The sequence below is a fragment of the Podarcis vaucheri genome (assembly GCF_965113315.1).
Source record: "Podarcis vaucheri genome assembly, chromosome: 3".
In the NCBI taxonomy this organism is placed as follows: domain Eukaryota; kingdom Metazoa; phylum Chordata; class Lepidosauria; order Squamata; family Lacertidae; genus Podarcis; species Podarcis vaucheri.
Genome location: NC_138761.1, coordinates 52881274 through 52904109, shown reverse-complemented (window position 1 = coordinate 52904109; position 22836 = coordinate 52881274). Strand labels below are relative to the sequence as shown.

General features: G+C 41.1%; 1 protein-coding gene across 1 annotated transcript in view; it reads right to left on the bottom strand.

Annotated features, from left to right (window-relative positions):
• The window catches only part of LOC309528115 (cAMP and cAMP-inhibited cGMP 3',5'-cyclic phosphodiesterase 10A-like), a 114176-nt gene extending 91469 nt beyond the window's left edge, over positions 1-22707 (bottom strand). Inside the window, exon 1 of the mRNA XM_082215376.1 lies at positions 22400-22707. Within this exon, the coding sequence (XP_082071502.1) occupies positions 22400-22463 (64 nt within the window). The 5' untranslated portion in view covers positions 22464-22707. The remainder of the gene's footprint in view (positions 1-22399) is intronic.
• Between the last annotated feature and the right edge of the window lie 129 nt (positions 22708-22836).

The following is a 22836-nucleotide window of genomic DNA, read 5'->3' as shown; positions in this document are numbered from 1 at the left end:
TCACAGCTTAAAGCCGGCTTCCTCAACCTTGGCCCTCCAAATGTTTTTGGCCTACAACTCCCATGATCCCTAGCTAGCAGGACCAGCGGTCAGGGATGCTGGGAACTGTAGTCTCAAAAAACATCTGGAGGGCCGAGGTTGAGGAAGCCTGGCTTAAAGTCTCGCGTCACAGTTTGAGCCTTCCCATAACTCATGCCATATATGGCAACAGGTCTGGAAAAGTTGGGCATCAATTGCCGTAAACAATTGTACAGGAAAGTTTTTAATGTTTGATGTTTTGATTTGTTGGAAGCCACCCAGAGTGGCTGGGGGAAACCTGTCAGATGGGCAGCATATAAATAATTTGTTGTTGTTGCTGCTGCTGCTGTTATTATTGTTATCATTGCTATTAAACTGCCTGGCTGACCAACCTCTGATGGGTCTAATTAGGTCCATGAGCCGCAGGTTTCCCTCCAATGCTGCAGCTCTTCCTTAAATGGTTTTAAATCCATAGACTACAATGCAGGAAGTTCAGCATGCTGTGAATACAGTGGTACCTCTGGATGCAAATGGGATCCATTCCGGAGCCCCGTTCGCATTCAGAGCAGAACGCAACCCATGTCTGCTTGTGCGCAATTCACGATTCGTCACTTCTGCACATGCGCGTGGCGTTATTTTGAGCGTCTGCGCATTCGCAAGCAGCGAAACCCTGAAGTAACACGTTCCGTTACTTCTGGGTTGCCGCAGAGCGCAACCCGGAAACGCTCAACCTGAAGCAACTTCAAGCTGAGGTATGACTGTACAAGTCTATTTTCATGTCAGAAACAGAGGCTTAACATTACTCATACTGTTTTCTTCTACTAACTTCCTAAAGTGACATCTGTCTCCAACGCACATGACATTCTTGTTAGATCTCTCATGGCTCTGCTTCATCTATCCATTATGCCCTTTGATTTTGCTTCTTTCCACAGCCATGCACATTAAAACAGGGGTGGAGACCAGCCCTCAGGCCCAATTAATCCCATCAAGCCTCTCCATTTGGCATACAAGGTAGTATTGACCAAGCCACGTCCACCTGCCCTGCACCTGACATCATATGATCCTCAGGCCTTGCAAAGCGCCACACGCCAGGCTCTGCAAGCACCAATGGCCAGTTGTATGTCATGCCTTGCAAAGCACTGTGCCTTTATCCCCAGTCTGATTTCAAATTACATAGATGAAAAGAGGTCACCTGATGTCCCTGTGGCATCAGGTGATTGACACGTGGGTAGCCTCACCTGACTGCCTAGCCTGGTCCACTGGGTGTCTCCCCAGCAGTAAAGAGAGAAAGGGTTGCTGATTTATCCAGAAGAATCCAAGAATTTTCTCCATTCTTCTCTAAGTAATTATTATGCACTTCTTACCTAGTATCTTTTTTCTTTCTTTCAGTAAGCCATAATTCACTGTTCTCAAGGTACTTTGTAATGGCAATGTAAAAATTATACCAAAAATAACACTCATTTAAACATAGCTCATTATCCATCTGTTTTCATAATTTCCATTTCACATGAGAAATCTTGAAAGAGCTCTTTGAGAGTGGGAAATATTGAGGGAAGTAAAGTTACTTCTATAAAAGGACATGAAGTTACAGCCATGGAAGCCCTATCGGACATTTGGGTTCCAAAGAAAGTTCGCAAACTAGAACACTCACTTCCAGGTTTGCAGTGTTCGGGAGCCAAAACGTTCGAGTACCAAGGCATTCAGGATCCAAGGTATGACTGTATGACAAATTACTGGAGGACAGATCTATCAACAGTTGTTAGCAATGGTAGCAACACAGAACCTCCAAGTCCAGAGGCAGAGTTACAGGTGCTGTGAACCCAAGAAGAACCTGGTAGGTGACTGTTAAAGAACGAGTGCTGCACTAGATGGAACCTCAGTCAGAACCAATGAGGTTCTTTTAGTCTTATAGTACACGTTTTAAGAACTGTTCTGTGTTGCTGAATCTTAAATGTCTGACAAATTAACAAAAATGTCCTCATGTCATAGAAAACTGTTTTTCACTGTCAGCTGATAAATCTGAAAAACTCAAATAGAAAAACACAAAACTGTCCTTCATAACAACCCAGAGGCATAACACAGGCAGAACTGTCTTAAGTTTGAAACAGAATTATTTGAGTTGCATAATTAAACAAAGAGTCTCAAGGGAAGAAAAAAAAGGCAAGGTAGTAACTATGTAATAATTTGTTGCAATGTACGTACATTTCAGTAACAACCAACTATAGGCACGATGAGTGTCCAAATAGCTTTAAAAAATTAATGCACAGAGTAGGAACATTATTTTTTTTATTCTAAACAGAGATATATTGAGTAAAGAAATTATTTATGAGTTAAATAAAGAAATATATATACAGCCATCCTTGGAGTATATCTGAACGTATTTAAACAAAATTGAAATGCAACATAAACTGTTATTTTTATTTAAATATTGTATTTACATCCCACACTTTTCTCCAAGGAGCTCAAGGAGGCATACATGGCTTCTCCCTCCTCATTTAATCCGCACAACAACCCTGTGAGGTAGGTTGTTGAGGCAGTGATTGGCCCAAAGTGACCCAGTGAGCTTTGTGGCCAAATGGGGATTTGAACCCTGGTCTCCAAGATCTTGGTCTGACACTCTAATCACTATGCTATACTTGGGCCAGCAAGAACTCCAACTAAGTAAAAAGTTGGAGTATGTGAATTATTATTATTATTATTATTATTATTATTATTATTATTATTATTCTTCTTAAAAAAACTATTTCCAAACTATGGGCTATGTAATGTTTTGAAATAATGTGCAAATTCTAAGAAGTTATTTGCATTTAGTACCCTCTCTCTCTTTTCTGGCACAATATATGGACTTGCACCCTAAGCTTCTATGGGGAGAAGTCCACGCATGGAATGCTCCAACTGGTCAAAGGCGCCATTTTCACTTACTTCTCCTGCCCCCACCCCACTCCCGAACAACCTGCTCTAAAAGATTGGAGGACTCTCTGGAACAGGGGTCAGCAAACTTTTTCAGCAGGGGGCCAGTCCACTGTCCCTCAGACCTTGTGGGGGGGCCGGACTATATATTGGGGGGGATGAATGAATTACTATGCCCCACAAATAACCCAGAGATGCATTTTAAATAAAAGCACACATTCTGCTCATGTAAAAACACCAGGCAGGCCCCATAAATAACCCAGAGATGCATTTTAAATAAAAGGGCACATTCTACTCATGTAAAAACATGCTGATTGCCAGACCATCCACAGGCCGGATTTAGAAGGAGAATGGGCTGGATCCAGCCCCCAGGCCTTAGTTTGCCTACCCATGCTCTGGAGCAATGCAGGAGGTGGTGCTGGAGACTCCAAGGAAAGGAGAGTGAAAATACAGACACACACACACACACACACACACACACACACACACTGCTTTCACCAGTAGGAGCATTCATTATACCAAATAAGCTTTTCATGAACAGACGGAGCCCTTCTGTTTGTGTTAGGGCAACTGAAGATCAAAGCTCTGACTATTTTGCAAGACAAACTTCAGAACTTATGAACAATTTCCTTAAGCCATGCAGAATTTAGCTGAGTCTTCCTATTTTACAAACACTGCATGTTGCATTCCGTATCTGATTCCAACAGCACAATGAAGTAAATATTGCACACGGTGATTTAAACACTTTTCTGGTGGACATTCGTGCTTGCCAAGTAATTTAGGAATAATACTAAATAGTTTGAACAGACAGGATTCTGGCTCTGTTTCAAGGAAAGCAATAAGATGTTTTTAAAAATGCTTCAACAGAGCTGCCTTTTTCAGACAAAGAACCTTTCTTCCTCTCTGGCGCACATGTTTGGGAAGAGAGCCAAGGTGCTACTTATCAGCTGTTTGACATCAGGGGAGGACTGTGTGCGTCAGAAGGCCCAGTGGGGACTCCTGAGTTATGGCAATGGACCATGTGGTTCTTATCAGCTTGTAAAGCCTTGCACTTCAACTACTGCAGCATGAACAGGGAGAAAAGGAGGGGCAGGAGAATAAGGTGATTTAAATAAACGTGAAGACTTGAAGGCTTCCCAGGCTATTGCAGGCTAAGTGTGCTGCATCAAGTAGCACTATGAATAAACTTCTTTGGTTTAAGCTCTTCTCACCTCCCTCCTGTAGTAACTGCATAAGGACAAAGTGTTCAAAGCAGAGGAGGAGCCCTGTTTCCAGAATCGATTGTTCATAAAGAAACAAGAGTATATACCCCTAGGATGTGGAATACAAGTTGGACTGTTAAACAGCATCCTCATTATTTCAATAATACTCACATACATTGTGAATACTCTGTCAGGTCTGGCATTTACTTCTGAGCACCAAAAATAGCATGTGTTTTATCTGTTCTGTCTTCTGCAGCAAATAGCTTGTTCAGTGGAATTTCTTCATAGGCTGCCTCATGCTAGTTTCTAATGTAAGGGCCAGCTTAGTTTGCAACCCTGGAATAACCCATAGGCAGCATGGAAGTGTATGAATTGTTCCTTCTCCAACTACTGTATCAAGGTCTGAAGCAATATTCAGCCTAGAACACATGCTGATAGGCACCACTGGAGATGGAAGGGAAATGTTAGCAATTTACTTCCAGAAATGTTTTTTCAACCTACAGCTTGCTTTAAAAAAAAAAAAAAAGTTGCTGCGATTTTTTTTTATGGAATTATTTGCTAAATTATTAACTTGTTTTTAGCTTTCATTGAAATGTCTATAGATATGTCATCTGAGCAAGTTCCCAAAATCTATCATGGATTTTGCCTTGTCAGAATCTGTTGGCAGTCAAACTAGGCAGACCTTCTACTTCCCAAGTTATTTCACTCACTTCAATTGGAATTCTTTAACTTCCATTTAAATATTTACAGATAATGAGTGAAACTGAATGGTACCTGTGTACAAGCTGAAAGGACTTCTGCTTGCACAACAAGGCTTTACCCTTCCTTGCCTCCTTCCTGCAGCTGCCTGCGCCCTCCATTAATCTGTGACGGAGGGCTGGGGAACCCTCAGAAGCCACTGGCAGGAGGTGGCTGACATTACCTGTCATATAGCTTCACTTTTAAAAAAGTCTAGCTTTGCTTCTGTAAACCTATACTTGAAGAACAAAGGAATTCAAAGTTCACACATGCAGCACTTGCAACCTTAGTTCATCCAAAAAGGTGGGTGTTCTTCCCAATTGCAGGTTCTATGAGACCAATACAATTACACAAAAAGTATGAATTCAGAAAATTTTGTTGAAGTTATGTAATCTCTTTGCTTCAAAGCATGTTTAAAGAAATGCTGTTAAAGACAAAAAGAATGCTTATTAGAGTTTGACTCTAAATGGAAATACCTCCTTATAATTATAAACTATGTTATGACTATTGCATAAACACTACTAGTAAAAATTCTGGGCCACACCAATATTATGAGTTTTTGCCCCCACCTAAAGTGACAAGGCTCCTGCCAACCTAGCAGTTCGAAAGCACGTCAGAGTGCAAGTAGATAAATAGGTACCGCACCGGCGGGAAGGTAAACATTGTTTCCGTGCGCTGCTCTGGTTCACCAGAAGCGGCTTAGTCATGCTGGCCACATGACCCGGAAGCTGTACACCGGCTCCCTCGGCCAATAAAGCAAGATGAGCGCCGCAACCCCAGAGTCGGTCACGACTGGACCTAATGGTAAGGGGTCCCTTTACCTTTACCTAAAGTGGCAAGGAGCCATAGTTTAGCAAAAGAGCATTGGGTTTACATATGTAAATCAGGCATCCACAAGTCTGCTTGCCATAGATGAGTACCCCCCAGACACCTGGCAAGCAGAACTGCAGGCGTCATATACACTCTTACCCCAGTGGTCTCATTTCCACAGCAGTTTTTGAGCAGGTACAAAACAGCTTGAGTCCTTTCCAAATAGAGCAGGCTACCACTGTTGTTGCTGCTGCTCTTTTATCTTCTATATAAACCACATAATTGAGAGAAAAGGTTCTGCTTCTCCTCAAACCCTCTAGGTAAACCAGAAAATGCAGGGGAGGGGATTCGTGAGGACCACAAATACTGAACTTCTGCATAACACAAAATTCCTGGATCCAACAGTGGCATCTCCAGTTAAAAAGATCTATAGTCTGAGGGCTTGAAGACCTTGAATAGCCACTGCCTGTCAGAAAGGTAAAGTACAGATCTTTCGCCATAGAGAATGACGTTTCAAATAGCAAGTTCTTAAAATTCCATTCGCTCATGTAGTTTTATTTTGTCAGCAACAACAAAGTCCCAGTGATTCCCAAGGTCTTAGCTGCCGATCAGAATAGGTAGTACTTGGCTCAGACAGACTAATATTTTAATGCAGCTTTATATTTCATATGTACCAAGTACAATGACAAAGAAAAGCCTTTTCTGTTTAATAAAGAAAAGTATATCCACTCCCAGTACAGCAGCTACCCTAACTACAAATTTAGTGAAAATGTTCATACACTGCTAAATAAGAAGTTTCCTTTATATGCTATGTATGTGTTAGAAATTGTGAGGATGCAGGGCTGTGCTCTAAAAATGAAATTTCTTTTTAAATTTAGCACAGCTCATCAGAATACCAGAGTTCACTTAGCCACAAATTTACACCACATGAAAAGAATTGTTTTATCCAAGCTTCACTGAAGAGCTGGGTAAAATGCCTATGCAAGTCCTTGAATTATCATGACTATGTTGTGTTTCCATATTCTAAGTTTTGTTACCATATTCAATTAAGTCCTATTGCAAAATAATTTTTGTCAAAATTTCTACAGCAAAAAAAATGTTTGGTGTGGAAAGTATTTCCTGAACCAAAAACCGTTGCATAATTGCAGAACAGCATACTGACTTCTTCTTTTAATACCAAAGGATTTTGTTTAATTTAATAAAACTGTAATGTCTACATGACAACACATTCAGTAAATTCACCAAGCGTGTTGTACAAAAACATAATATTCAACATAAGTAAGAGGTAAGGATTGGATTACTAGACTTAATTCTAATCTAAACGAATGGATGATGTGAGCCCTAGTCCATAAAAGAGTATGCCATAATATATTTCAAGGCTTAAAAATGCCACAGGATTCTTGTTTTTCCTGCAACAGACTACCATGATTACTACTCTGGAAATCTAAAGTGCATAGAGCTGTTGATGAAGAATGTTCTCCATAAACTTTACACCTACTTTTACCATTTGTCTATTACCAGCAGTACAACTGTACATCTCCCACTTACTTCACTATGGTTCAAGTGAGCAGAGTGTCTTTACGGTGTCCATGGAATGGAATTATTCCAACAAAATGGGGGGGGGGTTACTTTCAATATCACACTCTTTGATATCTGACTAGATCTTAACAGCCAAGTGAACTCATACAGGGAGAAATTGTTACTGATAAACCCAGGCCATTTTAAGCTTAAAGGGTTTAAACCAGCACCTTGAATTGCTCCCAGAAGCAAATATTAGTATTTAATGAAACTGGTGCAGAACAGGCTGAACGAGAAGCATATACCGTATTTTTTGCACCATAACACTCACTTTTTTCCTCCTAGAAAGTAAGGGGAAATGTCTGTGCGTGTTATGGAGGAAATGCCTACGGGTGGCATGCCTACAGATTTTCCTCCTCTAAAAACTACGTGCGTGTTATGGTTGGGTGCGTGTTATAGAGCGAAAAATACGGTAAACTCAATACAGTGGTACCTCGGGTTAAGAATTTAATTCGTTCTGGAGGTCCGTTCTTAACCTGAAACTGTTCTTAACCTGAAGCACCACTTTAGCTAATGGGGCTTCCCGCTGCTGCTGTGCCACCGGCATGCGATTTCTGTTCTCATCCTGAAGCAAAGTTCTTAACCCAAGGTAATATTTCTGTCAAAATAAAAAAAAATCCTTCCAGTAGCACCTTAAAGACCAACTAAGTTAGTTCTTGGTATGAGCTTTCGTGTGCATGCACACTTCTTCAGATACCTCACAGGGTTGTTGTGCGGATTAAATGAGGCAGACCAACACGGCTACCTATCTGTAATATTTCTGTGTTAGTGGAGTCTGTAACCTGAAGTGTATGTAACCCAAAGTACCACTGTAATAACAACGACAAACAACAGTAATAGTAATATATAAACATTGTATTGACACGTTTATGCATTCAAAATATATTTGTTGTATTGGCTGCAATCCAAATAAACAGACAAGTAGTTCTGCACTCGGTCCTTGTTTTCCTTAACAGCAGCCTCCCATCTCGGACTGAAGTGAAAAACTAGCACTAGGATTTATCTATGAACAGCTTTTAATAAATCTCATTGACTTCACTCACCACAGCCAACTTTTCTTATAATTCACATATCACAGAAGAGTGCAATGTCTGAACTATGCTTAGTTATTATGTATTGATTTATTGAATTTAGTCATCACTTTTTCAAAGCAAGTCTAAAAGCAATTTACAAAGATTTAAAAATGTAAGTCTAAAAACCTACATAACAACCACTTAAATAAGGATTAACTACTAAAAGACAAGCACCAAGAGTGTTGGACTACTCAGGTTGAAATCCCTACGCAACCATCTCATTAGGTAACCTTGGCTAAGTCACCATCTCTCAGTATAACCTACATTATAGGGTTGTTGAAAGGCAAAAAAATGGAACTGGGAGAGAATCAGGTATGTTGTATACATTTACTAACTAAAATAAATGAATAAGCTACTATTTCACTAAGCAGTTTGCTGCTCCTGTAAGAGAACATTCACGCTTTCAGCTGAAAAATGCTCACCAAATTTTTTCTCTGCCACTGAAATACAGTTCTCAATTCTAGCTCTGAGGCTGGCTCTACTCTCTGTTGCTGCTAAGTTGTCTGGTATTTTCGATGAATTTCTTCTAGATGATGCGTCACTTGGGTTCTGAAAGTATTCATCCATATTTCTCATAATAAGCACCCTGAAAAGTAACAATGCTGGCAGGGCTACAAAAGTTTAGTAGAGCACAAGACATCTAATATTCTCATGCTACCTCAAAACAGTGCCCAGAAAGAGTTTTGGGCTAAAGGAAGTTATGATCTCACTGCATTACAGATAACAGATAAAGTTACGATCAGCAGATGCCTTCAACTGACAAAGTGACTCGTGGAACTCTCACCCCTTCATCTCTATGACATCACTTCAAATGCAGTAAGTCATTACTCATCTTCTCTCAACACTATATCACTCTAAATCAACCCAGAAAGTTTTTAAGACTACAGTGGTACCTCGGGTTAAGTACTTAATTTGTTCCGGAGGTCCGTACTTAACCTGAAACTGTTCTTAACCTGAAGCACCACTTTAGCTAATGGGGCCTCCTGCTGTGCTGCCGGAGCACGATTTCTGTTCTCATCCTGAAGCAAAGTTCTTAACCTCAAGCACTATTTCTGGGTTAGCGGAGTCTGTAACCTGAAGCGTATGTAACCCGAGGTACTACTGTACTTATTCCCACATTAAGTAGTCCACTACCACAAAATAATAGTTATACAAATAAACATCCACACAAAATGACTCCAAATGTAAAGGTAAAGGTACCCCTGCCCGAAGGCCAGTCGTGACCGACTCTATGGTTGCGCGCTCATCTCGCTCAAGAGGCCGGGAGCCGGCGCTGTCCGAAGACACTTCCGGGACACGTGGCCAGCGTGACGAAGCTGCATCTGGCGAGCCAGTGCCAGCGCCACACATGGAAACGCCGTTTACCTTCCCGCTATAAAGCGGTCCCTATTTATCTACTTGCACTTAGGAGTGCTTTCGAACTGCTAGGTTGACTCCAAATGTACACACACACAAAACAGCCAATACAGAAATATTCAAACCTAACAGTTATGGCCCCTCACTATAGCCTCTGCCAAGTTAGACAGCATGATCAAAGGTCCCAGAACTTTTGCATGACTGCAAAATAGTGGAAGCCAGAGAAGGTAGCCTGTTGTGGTCTATTGCCTGTCTGACTCTACAATAAATATTGCTGCAAACACACTGTCTGTGGGTAAATGGTTAAGGAATCACTCTCAATTCGGAGTTTTAGCGCTTCTAGTCTCACGGCCCTCTGAACTGATCTTTTGCCCTCTGAAGTGATCTACAATTTTGTTTTCAACAAAACCAATTACTGAATGTTATTAGCCATACAGAATATGATGTATGGTAGAATGGGATGCTAATGACCAATACCAAGATGAAGGTCCACTAGGCTTGCATGTTGAGCACACTGCTTTATGGAAGTGAATCAAGGGCAACTTACAGCTGCCAGGCATGATCCCTTGATGCCTTCCATGTGGGCTGTGTCAGGAGGATTTTGGGCCTCGCATGGCAGGACCAAGTCTCAAACAAAGATGTGCTCTCCCAAGCCCACATTCCCAGCATGTTTGAACTTCTGTCTCAGCAATGTTTACACTGTCTTGGTCATGTGCACGGAATGGAAGATGGCAGGATCCCCAAGGACATGTTCTACAGGGAGCTGGCTTCAGGCACCATACCTGTTGGCAGACCAACCCTGCTTTGCAAATATGTTTACAAACATGACATGAAGGCTGACAACATTGACCCAGCAGTATAGAAATCCATTGCAAATGAGTACAGTGCCTGGAGACAGACTGTCAGGATGTGTATCCACAATAGTGACCAGAGGAGGAATGACCACTGGGAGGAGTGCAGTGAGAAGAAATGACATGGTGCACCCATAGTAGCAAAACCGGACTCCTTCATCTGCCCCACCTGCACATGTCTGTCCTATATCCATCTCTACAACCACAGCAGGCACCATAACTCTTCAACAGTTTGACTTTGCCCCCAAAGGCTCAATCTCCCATAGTCTCCTGAGATAGATGGATGCTGACAATTAGCTATAGATGTAAGCTTTAACTTGTTTGAACACATAAACTCAAACGTGCAAATAACTTGCTTTCTCACCTAGTGTAAAATAAGCATTGTCCCTAGCTAGGCAGGAAGCACCGCTTGAGAAAACCAAATTGATAGCTTGTTTCCAGCTCAAGCACAGTTATTTTATACTTACAAATAAATAAATAAACTGAGCATCCTCCTTACATCTTTCAATTGCATGGGGGGAGGGTTGCAACTGGCAGAAGCTTATAAATGTTGCGAGAAATGCAAATTAAGCCTGACTTATAGCTATTGGCTCTTTTAGTACTATGGAATGTTAATTACCTTTGTTTTGGTTTTTTCTACTGTGTTTATTGCCATTATCACATAACCACAAACAAAACATTCTTGAATGCCAAATTGGACACCATTATTTCCTCTTTTTATAGTTGTTTATTTTCATACTATGTTAATTTGTGGAGCGTAGGATACTCATCTCTTTTCCCAAAAATTGTCTCAATGTCAGGCCAATAAGAACTATGAATTTCCTCTCAGGCTTTCTTCAGGATCTAAAAAGTGGACACTAAAGCATGTTGGAAACCATGCAGGTAAGTTTTATGTCCCTTATACTGTGCTCATAACTTGAAGCCTAAATATTTCACTATGAAGAACAAAATTCCAATTTAACCAGAGCTCCTATAGTGCTTTAATTTAAGAACTAACTAGAGCTTGATGAGGGGAGCCACATTTGTTTATTTATATGCCTGACCCATTCATGTCTAAAGCGAAGTGGGGTGGTTTGACTTTTACAATTAAAATGTGTGTGCAAGGGAACTCCCCTGCTTTATCTCTATGTGGTATAGTGGTTAGAGTCTCAGACTAGAATCTGGGAGACCCGGGTTCAAGTCCCCATTCAGCCATGATGCTCACGGGGTGACCTTGGGCCAGTCACTGCCTCTAAGCCTGACCTATCTCACAGGGCTGTTGTGAGGATTCAATGGGGGGGGAGCCATGTATGCTACCTTGAGCTCCTTTAGAAAAAGGTGTGTTATAAATACAATAAAATAAATAAATTTGTACCCTGTTGCCTGCAGCACTTTCATTTATGATTCAATAACTAAGCCAGGAGACATTCCTGCAGCAACAAAGCACAGGGGGGTAATGGAGAGGAAAGCATTAATTAAGTTGCCCTCATGCTCATTTTGCTATAAAATATAGGTCTCCATCACCCACTTTAGAGGCAAACAGGTCACAGCTAAATAGGGCAGGCAAGAATGGAAAAGGTCCAACTATTTTTGTTATATTTGGAGATGTGGTTACAGAAAGAACTGCAGTGATTAAATATGGAAGAGAAGACCATGAGAAATCCACCCTCATTTTCTTAAGGGGTCTTTAAATACATGCCAGGGGAAAAGGTTCGATGCCAAAGTGGAAGTGAATTACATCAGTAGAGAGGACCACTACTGGCAGAGCTTCCCAGTGGTAGGTGAAGAAGGGAGAGTTGGCCAGTCGGTCCACCCCCACCCCCACCCCCACCCCACCCCCTTGTGGGTGTTTGTCTATCCTTCCTTCTACTTTTTTGCTGCCACTAGGTGGGTTTTGCTTTCCCACCCCTACCCCACCCCAGCTGCCTTCACCAAGCAGCTGAAAACTCCCTTGTTTTATTCACAACATTTAACTCTTAAGATGTTACTCATGTCTTACAAAAAGAAACCCGAGGTCGTTTAAGACAAGGTTGGTACCTCAAACCACCACCTTTATATGGCCAGATAGTTACTGTCCCTGAGTTCTGTTACAGTTCAGTGTATGTATGGATAGCTCAGTTGGTTAGAGTGTGGTATGCCAAGGTTGCAGGCTTCCACCTGCACAGCAGTGGGCACAGCCCTCTACGTTTGAATTGTTTCAGCAACAAAGTAGTATGTGGCTCTTTGCTCAAGAAATGCAACAATCATAAAACAGGAAACTCAGTTTAAATCAGTGGTTTAAAATTAATATTTTGGTCTCAGTTAGTTAAATTGCCTCCATCTTTCCTGGAGTAAATTCTTTATACTTTGTGGTTTGCTACTATTTTCCTATATGTGTAACAGCCCACTCAGCTACATGCTCTATTTTTCTGTTAATGAATGCCTGTCCCTCACTATATGCAGACGGAAAAGGCATGTTTGAGCAAATAATTGCATCCAACCCTCAAGTGCCAATATTAATGCACTTGAGCATTTATATTATTCATTTACATTTCTATTCCTTGAAACTCAAGGACACACGGGATACCTGGTTCTCCCCCTCCTAATTTGATCCTCACAACAATCCTGTGGGGCAGTTCTGACTATGATTACTTATGGTAGTACTGTATGTTCCACCTAATAGCTTGTTGTTAGAAAGGCCCTTTTTCAGCCTTCCAGTCAAAGCTCCTTGTTAATAGTACTAATAGCATTACATCTCCACAAGTGCTGTTCTGCATTACAGATCAAAGGCAATTCCTCCTATCTTAATTTTTTATGAGGGTTTCTGATACTCAGGCACGCTGGAATATGGTGTGGCGCCTTTTCATGTGCACCATGTACGTGAAAACTTTGGTTTTTTCCTGCATGTAAGTCCTGTGATGTGGAAGTACCTTCTGTATGCCATTTTGTACACTGAATAAACACTTAAGCTGAACTGTAACTGTATTATTAGGAAAGGCCTTTTTTAAAGAAATTGAAGTTAACATTTTAAAAACAGCATTTGGTTTAAGAGGACAGCCTTTCATTTATGATTATCTTTGTTTTACACTGGTGCTTTGATATAACAGTGCCATGTGCTAACAAGGTATTATTACACCAATCCTAGAGTACCTTCTAAATATCTCAACGCAACTGGTTAAGTTTTGAGTAGAAACTCCTGGTGGAGAAATGAAGTACCTGTATTTAGTTGAAATTTTCCTCGCCCCCCGCCCCCCCAAAAAAGAGATTTTTGCCAATAACAGTAAAGTATGGGTTTTACCCTCCTTTTCTGAGTGGGAAAATATTAGACGAAAGAACGAACAGAAACAGCCAACATTTCTCAGTAATTTGTGTACTGCATGGAAGATCAGTCCGTTAATATAATCCAACTGTAATCAGCATGGCGAACGATAATGAATCCTTTGGAGCTGACTTCCTCAAAGTCCCTTTGAAACCAGTAAGTTTTCATTAAAGGGAATGCAAGTGTGGAGCACTGCTCATTTGACCATAACAGAGGGAGTTGCTCTGGCTGGGGGATAGTGACATTGGGGGGGAAACCTACGTCATAGTTTTGCTACGAGGACAAAAGAGAGAAGGCAATATATACTGTCTGAAGCTCCTTGGAGGAAAGGTGAAATATTCATGCTTCTGAATAAATAAAACAATCCCTTTCATCTCAAGCTATTTTTGTGGTCAAATTCCACCACTAAAAAGGTGCATTCCCATCCATGGAAGAAAATACACTGGTATCCATGGGTAGAGTTCTAGCAGCTTTATTTTAGGAATGAAACTGCCTACCAAAGGAAAAAATACACTGGAAATAAGCAAACAAGGAAAAACATCCCTTTTAACAAATTGTTAAAGAACCATTGAATTTCTTAATACTTTGAAGCTGCAACCCTATACATACGTATGCAAAAGGATTTATTTCTGAGTAGAACTGTATAGCAGGCGCTGAATTGTACAAGAAACCTAGCTCCATATTTTCTTCTTCTGATTTAATGATACTATACCTAGAAACAGTGTTTCAAGGCCCGGGCAGAATCTGGCACGGAATAAGAAATCCTTATCAGCAGCAATCCTTAGCAGTCTAGTGGTTTAAACAAATCCACATTTGATTACCCAACATTAAATAATGCACAGAACAGAGTAAATATACTAAAGGAAACACCTGCAGAAATGATTTACAAAACCAGTTTGAAAGAAAAGTTGTTTGAGAAAGAATTAACTCAGAGGCAGAAGAAAAGCATGTGGTCACTCCTTCCTACAATTTGCTTAGTTCTCAGCAAAATGGGTGGGTGTGGGTGGGTGTGAGTGAGTGAGGTCTGTTTTTACACCAGCTATTGGATCCATAAAGCAACTTGTCCAAGTGGAAAAACATTTCTGCTCTGATATCAACACAAATAGCATCAGCAGCCACACCATTCTGAAGGATCATGCAATTCCAGAAGCGGATCAGAAAAAGTAGATAAGAATAGGATTGGGTTGGATTGTTTACAGTTCAGCAACCAGCAGAGGGAGTACAAAAGTCTAAATTATACTTATTTGTTTAAATTGGCATTTTGAAATAAACATAAGAATGTTTTGTACACAATGTACAAAAGTATGGAGAGCGTTCTAAGAAAAAATGCTGTTTTGAAGGGGGGGAGTGTGTGTGCAGGGACTATTAGCAGATTATATGCTTTATCTAGAATCCAGCATACATTAAAAGTCCTATTAAGCCTGGTTTAATGCAATATTTTCCAGAAGTCACATTGAAATCAGTGGGACTTACACCCATGTAAGTGTGCACAGGCTTGAAACACCAGGAAATTCACAATTCCAACATTTCAATAGGATTTTGAACAAATTTCTGTGCACAGAACTATAGTCTTTGTTTTTGGTTTAATAACATGCATGAACAATTTTGAAGCATCTGGAAGTCAAAGTGAATACAAATGAAGATTACAAGCACGATGTCACTATTAATAAAACAGAAACAGTTTTCCGAACATGTACAGAAAAGTGACACACTTTAAGTAAAATTTTAAATAAATAAATGAAATGATCTGTGTGCACTTATTTGCTCTAAATACTTTGCAAGTTATTTGCTGATACATCTTCATTTTTTATTACTCGGACTCTTAAGCATCGTGAGCAGAGTATGGCTTGTGGAACGGTGACATCCAACCTTCTCCTTCGTGTTGCAGTTACCTGTGGACCCTGAAAGGCTGCAACATTTGAGGACAGGACAGGAGGACAAAGAATCAGCAGAAATCAGACAAACGCTAGATTGAATCTAAGTGACACGTTGCACCACTTTTTTCTCATATGTCAGTATGCAAAGGTAAAATCTGCCAGGCACTGCAACTGAACAGTTTGCCATTAGGAATCATCCCTGGGAAGGGGCAGATCAGGAGCCTCCACCCCGCACCCCAGGCCTGCACTTTGGGGGTCCTGAACATGGTTGGGCTTAAAACTGTGAACAGGGAATGGATGTGCACACAAGTCCTACCCTTGATTCCAGGAATATGGGCTCTATTTGAGACCACCTTGTGTTTAGCATGGATTATAGCATGGAATGGTTTCTAAGTGGATTCAACTGAACAGGCTTAGAAATCTATTTGCAACCAAAAACCTGATAAGGCAAAGTTTCAGTTAAAAACACATGACGGTCTAAAATGAATCCTGCAGACCTTGAAGTGGTACATGCCCATATGCCCCTTTCCTGCCACCAGTTTTAAGCCCACCTGTGCTCCGGCAAATACCTAAGCAGGACTAGCGTGATTTGCCTTGGACCCCAGAGTCCCCAGGGACAGCCTTGCTTGCACTGCTAGACAAGAAAACAGCAGCACCTTGAAATACTGAAACAGCATGGAGTCAATACCAGGGTGGACTTCTTCTGCACATGCCCTAAATTAAAAATGAATAAAACAAGTGAAACACTCTTTCTGTCTTTGTAAATGCCGACCTTATTTAAAAAGCAAGATCATCATTAAATCATGTGGGAAGAGTTAAATGGCATTTAATTCCCGGGGGGAAAGCCATCTTTTGAAAATTAGTGTGCTTCAACATCTATGCAGTTAATCATTGCTTGACAATAATCCAGTTCCTAGGATTTCCATAAATGTTTCATAAAGAAATGGCTTCTATGTGTCAAATTTAACTCTATTGTTTTAACAACATTTAAAGGAGCATGTGCCAATCACACAGAAATGTTTATGGAACTCGCTTGAAATCTTTTAATGTTATTGTAAATACAGTCAAGTTTGCCTTAATTTAACAGTACTTTAGGGACGAGGGTGGCGCTGTGGGTTAAACCACAGAGCCTAGGGCTTGCTGATCAGAAGGTTGGCAGTTCAAATCCCCGTGACGGGGTGAGCTCCCGTTGCTCAGTCCCTGCTCCTGCCAACCTAGCAGTTCAGAAGCACGTCAAAGTGCAAGTAGATAAATAGGTACCGCTCCGGCGGGAAGGTAAACAGCGTTTCCGTGCGCTGCTCTGGTTCGCCAAAAGCGGCTTAGTCATGCTGGCCACATGACCCGGAAGCTGTACGCCAGCACCCTTGGCCAGTAAAGCGAGATGAGCGCCGCAACCCCAGAGTCGGCCACGACTGGACCTAATGGTCAGGGGTCCCTTTACCTTTACTTTACTTAACAGTATTTTATATTATGCAAGTTTTAACTCAGAGATTTAATTTTCAGAAGAAGAATGGAAACTGGGCATTTTACACAGACCATCTGGACAGCAAAATAACTCAAGAAGCAAGTTGTGTGATAAGTAATGGTTAGTTGATAACAAGCCAAATTTAGGACCGCAATACGTGAAGGACTGCCTCTCCCGATCCTGAACTCTGTCTTCATCATATGAGGCCCTTCTCCGTGCACCTCCACATGAGTTCCAGAGGGTGGCAACACAATAACGGACCTTCTCTTTAGTGCCCCCCCCCAATTTGTGGAATGCTCTTCCCAGGGAGGTTTGCTTGGTATCTTCTTTTTTTAGGCACCAGGCAAAAACATTCCTCTTCAACCAGGCCTCTGGCTTATTAATATTCTATAGCTCAGAGGTTTTCAACTTTTTTGAGTCCACAGCTCCCTTGACCACTTGTCCATCCATTCCCAACAGCAAGGTCTGGTGAACTGGTTGCCTGCCTGCTTGCTTACTCTGAGGCCACCTAAGCTCCTGGCAACCAGCACACCCTGGCCAGCCCCAGAGGCATCATTTGTCTGTGGAGCTTGTAGCCAGGGCTGCTGCAACAAATGGCTGTGCAAGCCTTTGGGAGGCAGAGACACGAGAGGGCATCAGAGCACGGCAGGAAAGAGGAATAGAAGCCAGTGTTGCCCGCGGCACCCTGACCATCTTTCAAGGCACCCAAGGGTGCCACGGCACACTGATTGAAAACCACTGCTATGGCCTTTTAAATGTATCTGTGGAAAGGGGGGTTATTGTTTTACTGTTTGGATTTACTTATTTACTTCTTTTTATCCTGTATTTTATTCTGTGAACCACCCTGAGAGCTTATGATGAAGAGTGGTATATAAAACTAATAAATAATAATAATAGGACTCACTGCAGCTTGTCCACATAGCATTAAACTATGGTTAAACATTATGTGAGAACCTTGTCTGTAGAGCATCTAGTATCAGCAGTTCCAAATGCGCTGCCCACAGGAAATAAGAGACATTTTCAAAACAGTGACTCTGTTGGGAAGACAACCATCAATAGTTTGCTCAGCGTGGCACAACAGAAGTAAAACTGTGCAACAACATCTTAAAATGTTGCAATTTTAAGAGCATAGCTACATCACTCATTTTCACATGCTCTGTCACTGAAAGTAATGTATCTTGAGCACTAAACTAACCCTCACCAGTTTACCAAAACAAATTAGTACAGTGTCTAAGGAAGATATGTTTACCTTATAGTTAATATAAAAAGCAGGGAGGTATGGTAGTGGTTAGGTTAAGGGAAAATATCTATTTAAATACAAGCAAGGAATATTATGGGAAAGTTGGGATCTCTTTAATCAGACTGTCTTTCAGAAGAAGAAATCAGGAAATGGGATGTTTCCAACATTACAAAAAACTATAATCTCAAAGAGGCATCTGAAGATTCTGCTCAGTTTTTATGAAAAGCACCAAATTATTTGATGTGTGCATGTGAAAAGGGGACACTGGTAAAATTGCATCTACACATTTGTTTCTTTCATTTCTAGCCCACCCTACAGCTGAGCTCCTGGGGTTCACAACAGATCTAAAATGAAATAAAACAATCAGAAAAACACATCAACAATGCAAAAACAACAGTGGCAGAAGACAATTATTCGACTTAAAATGTATTGCTACAATCTCCACGCTTCTCTGGACGGTGGTGCATTCCAGGGGCCCAGACCTCACCCAGACTTAGTCTATTTTGGAAGGAAGTCAGTTGAGGTGTGTGGTGTTCTATAACATTTGAGTTTATCTGCAGGTAAACAGCGACACATATAGAGGTAGACCTTAAACACTCCAACAGACAACCCACCCACGTGCTTACAGAGCCCAAACCTCAAATATCTGCCTCTTCCTCTGTATACCACTTGAAAACATCAGGCTGTCCCGTATGTACAGACATCTTTAGCTGATGGGGACACAGGGGAAACATATGAATAAAAGGAAAATGTGAATTATCAGCATATATAATCCAGAAATCTCCCTAACAAAACTGCTAAAAGAGTCTCCAGCTACATTTCTGGTTCCACGTATCTTCTCCTGTCCAAATCCCCCAGTCTCACAACATTATTCAGCATTTTGTTCTTTAAAGAATGACAAGTATTATTGTTATTTGTACACATGTATATATTACTTAATGACTTAGTATTAGAATAAGAGGAGGCAAACTGCAACTAAACAAACTATAATAAATTATTTCAAGATGGTTTTGTTGCTGGTACCTAACACTTGAAGCATTTAGCTAAAATCTATCCTGTTAACAGATGTTGGACATGTAAAAGAAAGTGTTGATTACATGCATGTATGCCGGAGGTGAGATATGTAGAATGTGAAAAGTTATTCTGTACTATTAAATTCCATCCAAGTATTATTGGGATATCTCAACCAAATCATATTCCTTTAGTTATTAAGAGCAACCAAGATGTTGTCAGCTATGAAATGGCAACCTGATAAAATTCTCACTGAAAGAAAATGATTCAGCAACTTTCAGATTTAGTAAAGTTAAAAGATGGACAACGAACATGATTCCCCAGTTGGCAAAGTGAAATAAATGTTTAAGTTGGAATTATTTTACACTTTTTCACTGCTAATAAATGACTAGAATCAATTATCTATTTTACTTATACAGATTTTGTAAAAGGGTTTAAATATTATTTTACCTATTTAAAGTGATCTATTACACATTTAACATAAACCTATAAGCACAGAATTAAAGGAACATAATTCCATATAAAAGTTAATTTGAATATAGTGAATGTATTTATAATGTTAACGTTTGCTATTACATGAAGCATTAAAAAAGAAAAAAGAAGTGTAGTAAGAGACACAGTGTAGATACAGTGTAGAAAATATACCAATGGTTGCAGAGTTATCACAACCCCCACAAGTAAGCAAATACTTGGAAGCAAAAAGGAAAGGTTCAAATTAGCCAGAACGCCTTGTGACCCAGCACAAGTTATCGTGCTGAATCCCTACAAAGCTGTGGGGTAGGAGAAACTGAAACAGGGAGGCCGAATTTTTCCTTTACTCACATTTCTCCCAACTTCTTCCCCTTTTTAACAGGTTTTTCTCCTGCAGTGGGTAACTTCCAATCCTCTCATAGGAGGAAAATAGCTTTAAAAAGCAGTTGAAGGAAACATGGGAGAAAGGGTTATTCACACATAAACTTGCATCCGGAATAACCCAATCCTGATAGCCCAGTATGGCCCTGAAACTCATTTCAAGTTACACATTCCTTTTAACCCTCATGCAAAGCACTTCCAAGGTGGTGAAGGGAGGTGGGAAAGCAAGAAGTGGTGGCCATTCGTGGCTTTTCAGCCAAATGCATCTGGGACCCTTTACAACCTTGTTAATTCATCTATTTTGTCACACCATGTGCTCTTCTTCCCTCAAAACTGCCTATGATTTTAATCACAAGTCCCCACTCCACCGCCCATCACATTTTATGGTAGCTCTACTGTCAGGGTTTTTCCCCAAAAAACTTTTTCTTAAAATATGCAACTATTTGCCACCCTTCCAGTGTGTTTCACACTCAAAGAGCCTGAGAGGGCAGAAGCAAACTAATAATCCCATTTACATTTTCCCTAAAGTGGTCAGCGAACACCTGTACAGATTTCCCAATTACAAATAAATAAACATTAAAATGGGAAGTTTGTAAGGGAAGTTGTGTTCCATATAAACTTGGGGAGATCTATCTAAATAGCCATCTAGTCACTATAAATAAATGGGAGATACGTTATGGGTCCAATAATGAAGATGAAGTATCAACATCTTCACAATGAGACGATCATTCAACAGATCATGCACCTGTGCTGTATTAATGTGAAGCGATGACAACCCCCTAATTCTGTTTTCACCACAATTACCAATATACTTTTGAATCAGGTTGCCATAGAAATAGAAACTATACACTACCCCAATTACTCAAGAATGAAGATTTATTATGTGTTAAATGGTAGAACACAAATTTTGTTTTTATATGTCTCTGCTAGTATGTGGCAGGTTAATATTATTCCATGTTCATCCATTTTTCATTTGTTAACTTCCAAGACCTACGACTGTCCTAAGTCCTAATAAATCTTGGTCAAATGACTATTCCACATCATTTGTCTACTTCAGGTTCCATGCCATTCAAGTTCCTGCATTAAAAGAAGTGTAGTGATGGGACCCATGGAAGAGCCTTTTCAGTGGTGGCTCCACATCTGTGGAATGACCACCCCACTGAGGTGCACTTCATCCCAACTATGATGTTTTTTTTCAGGTGCCAAGTAAAACCCACCTTTTTAGTGGCTGATGGGTTAAAGAATTCTTATGGTGTTTTTAATTATGCTATTCATGTAATTATGTAAATTACTATCATGTTTATTGTTTATTGTTTTAGAGTACGTTATTTTTTGTAAACTGACCTGTGACTATTTTTGGTGAAGGACACTGTGGAAATAACTTAAAAAATAAATAATTTACCACCACATCACAAATGTGTTCAATTCTACTGAAATGTCAATCAGAGAACAAAAGGGGGAAAGTTAATGCAACAGAAAGTAACAAATGATTGTTTCTTTTTTCATTATTCCTTCCCGTAACCAACTATTCTCTGGCATTTGTACTCTGGTGTGCTTTCCTTCTTCTTGTAATGTTTCCAACAAGAAAAATTCTGAAATCTATTGTGCTGCTTTCAGCATGCCCTAGTAAAGACTTGCCACAGCGTTAATAAGCAAACTTGCTCTGAAACAGGACATCCCATGTTTAAAGCATCTTCAACTGACGGCTATGCAGTCTTGAACAGAAAGTATCCAAGGAAGACGATTTCACTTTCTTGAAGGAAGATTTCACTTTCCTGTAGGAAGCGTCCTCCCTCGCTAATCCATTTACAGTGAGCACACTGCTTCTGGTGGTGGTTTGATCTCACTCTACCTTCCTGGAATTTAAACCCATTTATTTCTCGCACTATCTTCTGACGAGCAATTGTTCCTCCTCCTTTTCTTACCCCATTCCACATCAATAGATAGGTACCACCCTCGCATCGCAGGGGCAGCAGTGCTTTATTTCTAAAAAGAGCGGCGCCTGAGACCAAGTTTCCCTGGAAGCACCCCCCCCGTCTCTTTTACACACACACATACGGGGGGGGCGCTCCCGCATCCAGACCCCCTCGCCCTCGCCCTTAAAAGCAATCAGCCGGAGAACAAAACGCGAAGCCACCTACTTGCGCTCAGGAAACACTCGGTAAACCGCCTAAAACAGCTGCCCGAAGAAGATCCATCTTCCATGTCTGGCCCTAACAAGAGCGAAGCGGAGAACGGGGAGAAAGTGGAGACGGCGCTTCTTTGTTGCTGCCGCTGCCTGCAAGCCCGGCTCCTGCCTCTGGGGCCGTCGCCACGGGCGGCCGCTCTTCTTCTTCTTCCTCCTCCTCCTCCTCCTGTAGCTACCCGATTACAGGACCACAAGCGAGAAAAAGCCGAGCAAAGAAGCGAGGAGCCGGGAGGCGACCGCTGCTGCCGATGACGACGCTGCCCGGCGGCGCCTTCTTGGGAAATGGGAGCAGGATGGAAAAAGGGAGGCAGAGCCGCTGCCGCCGCCGCCGCCGCCTCCTGCTTCCGCCGCTGCCGGGGAAGGCAATCAAGGCAGCTGCTGCTGCTGCTG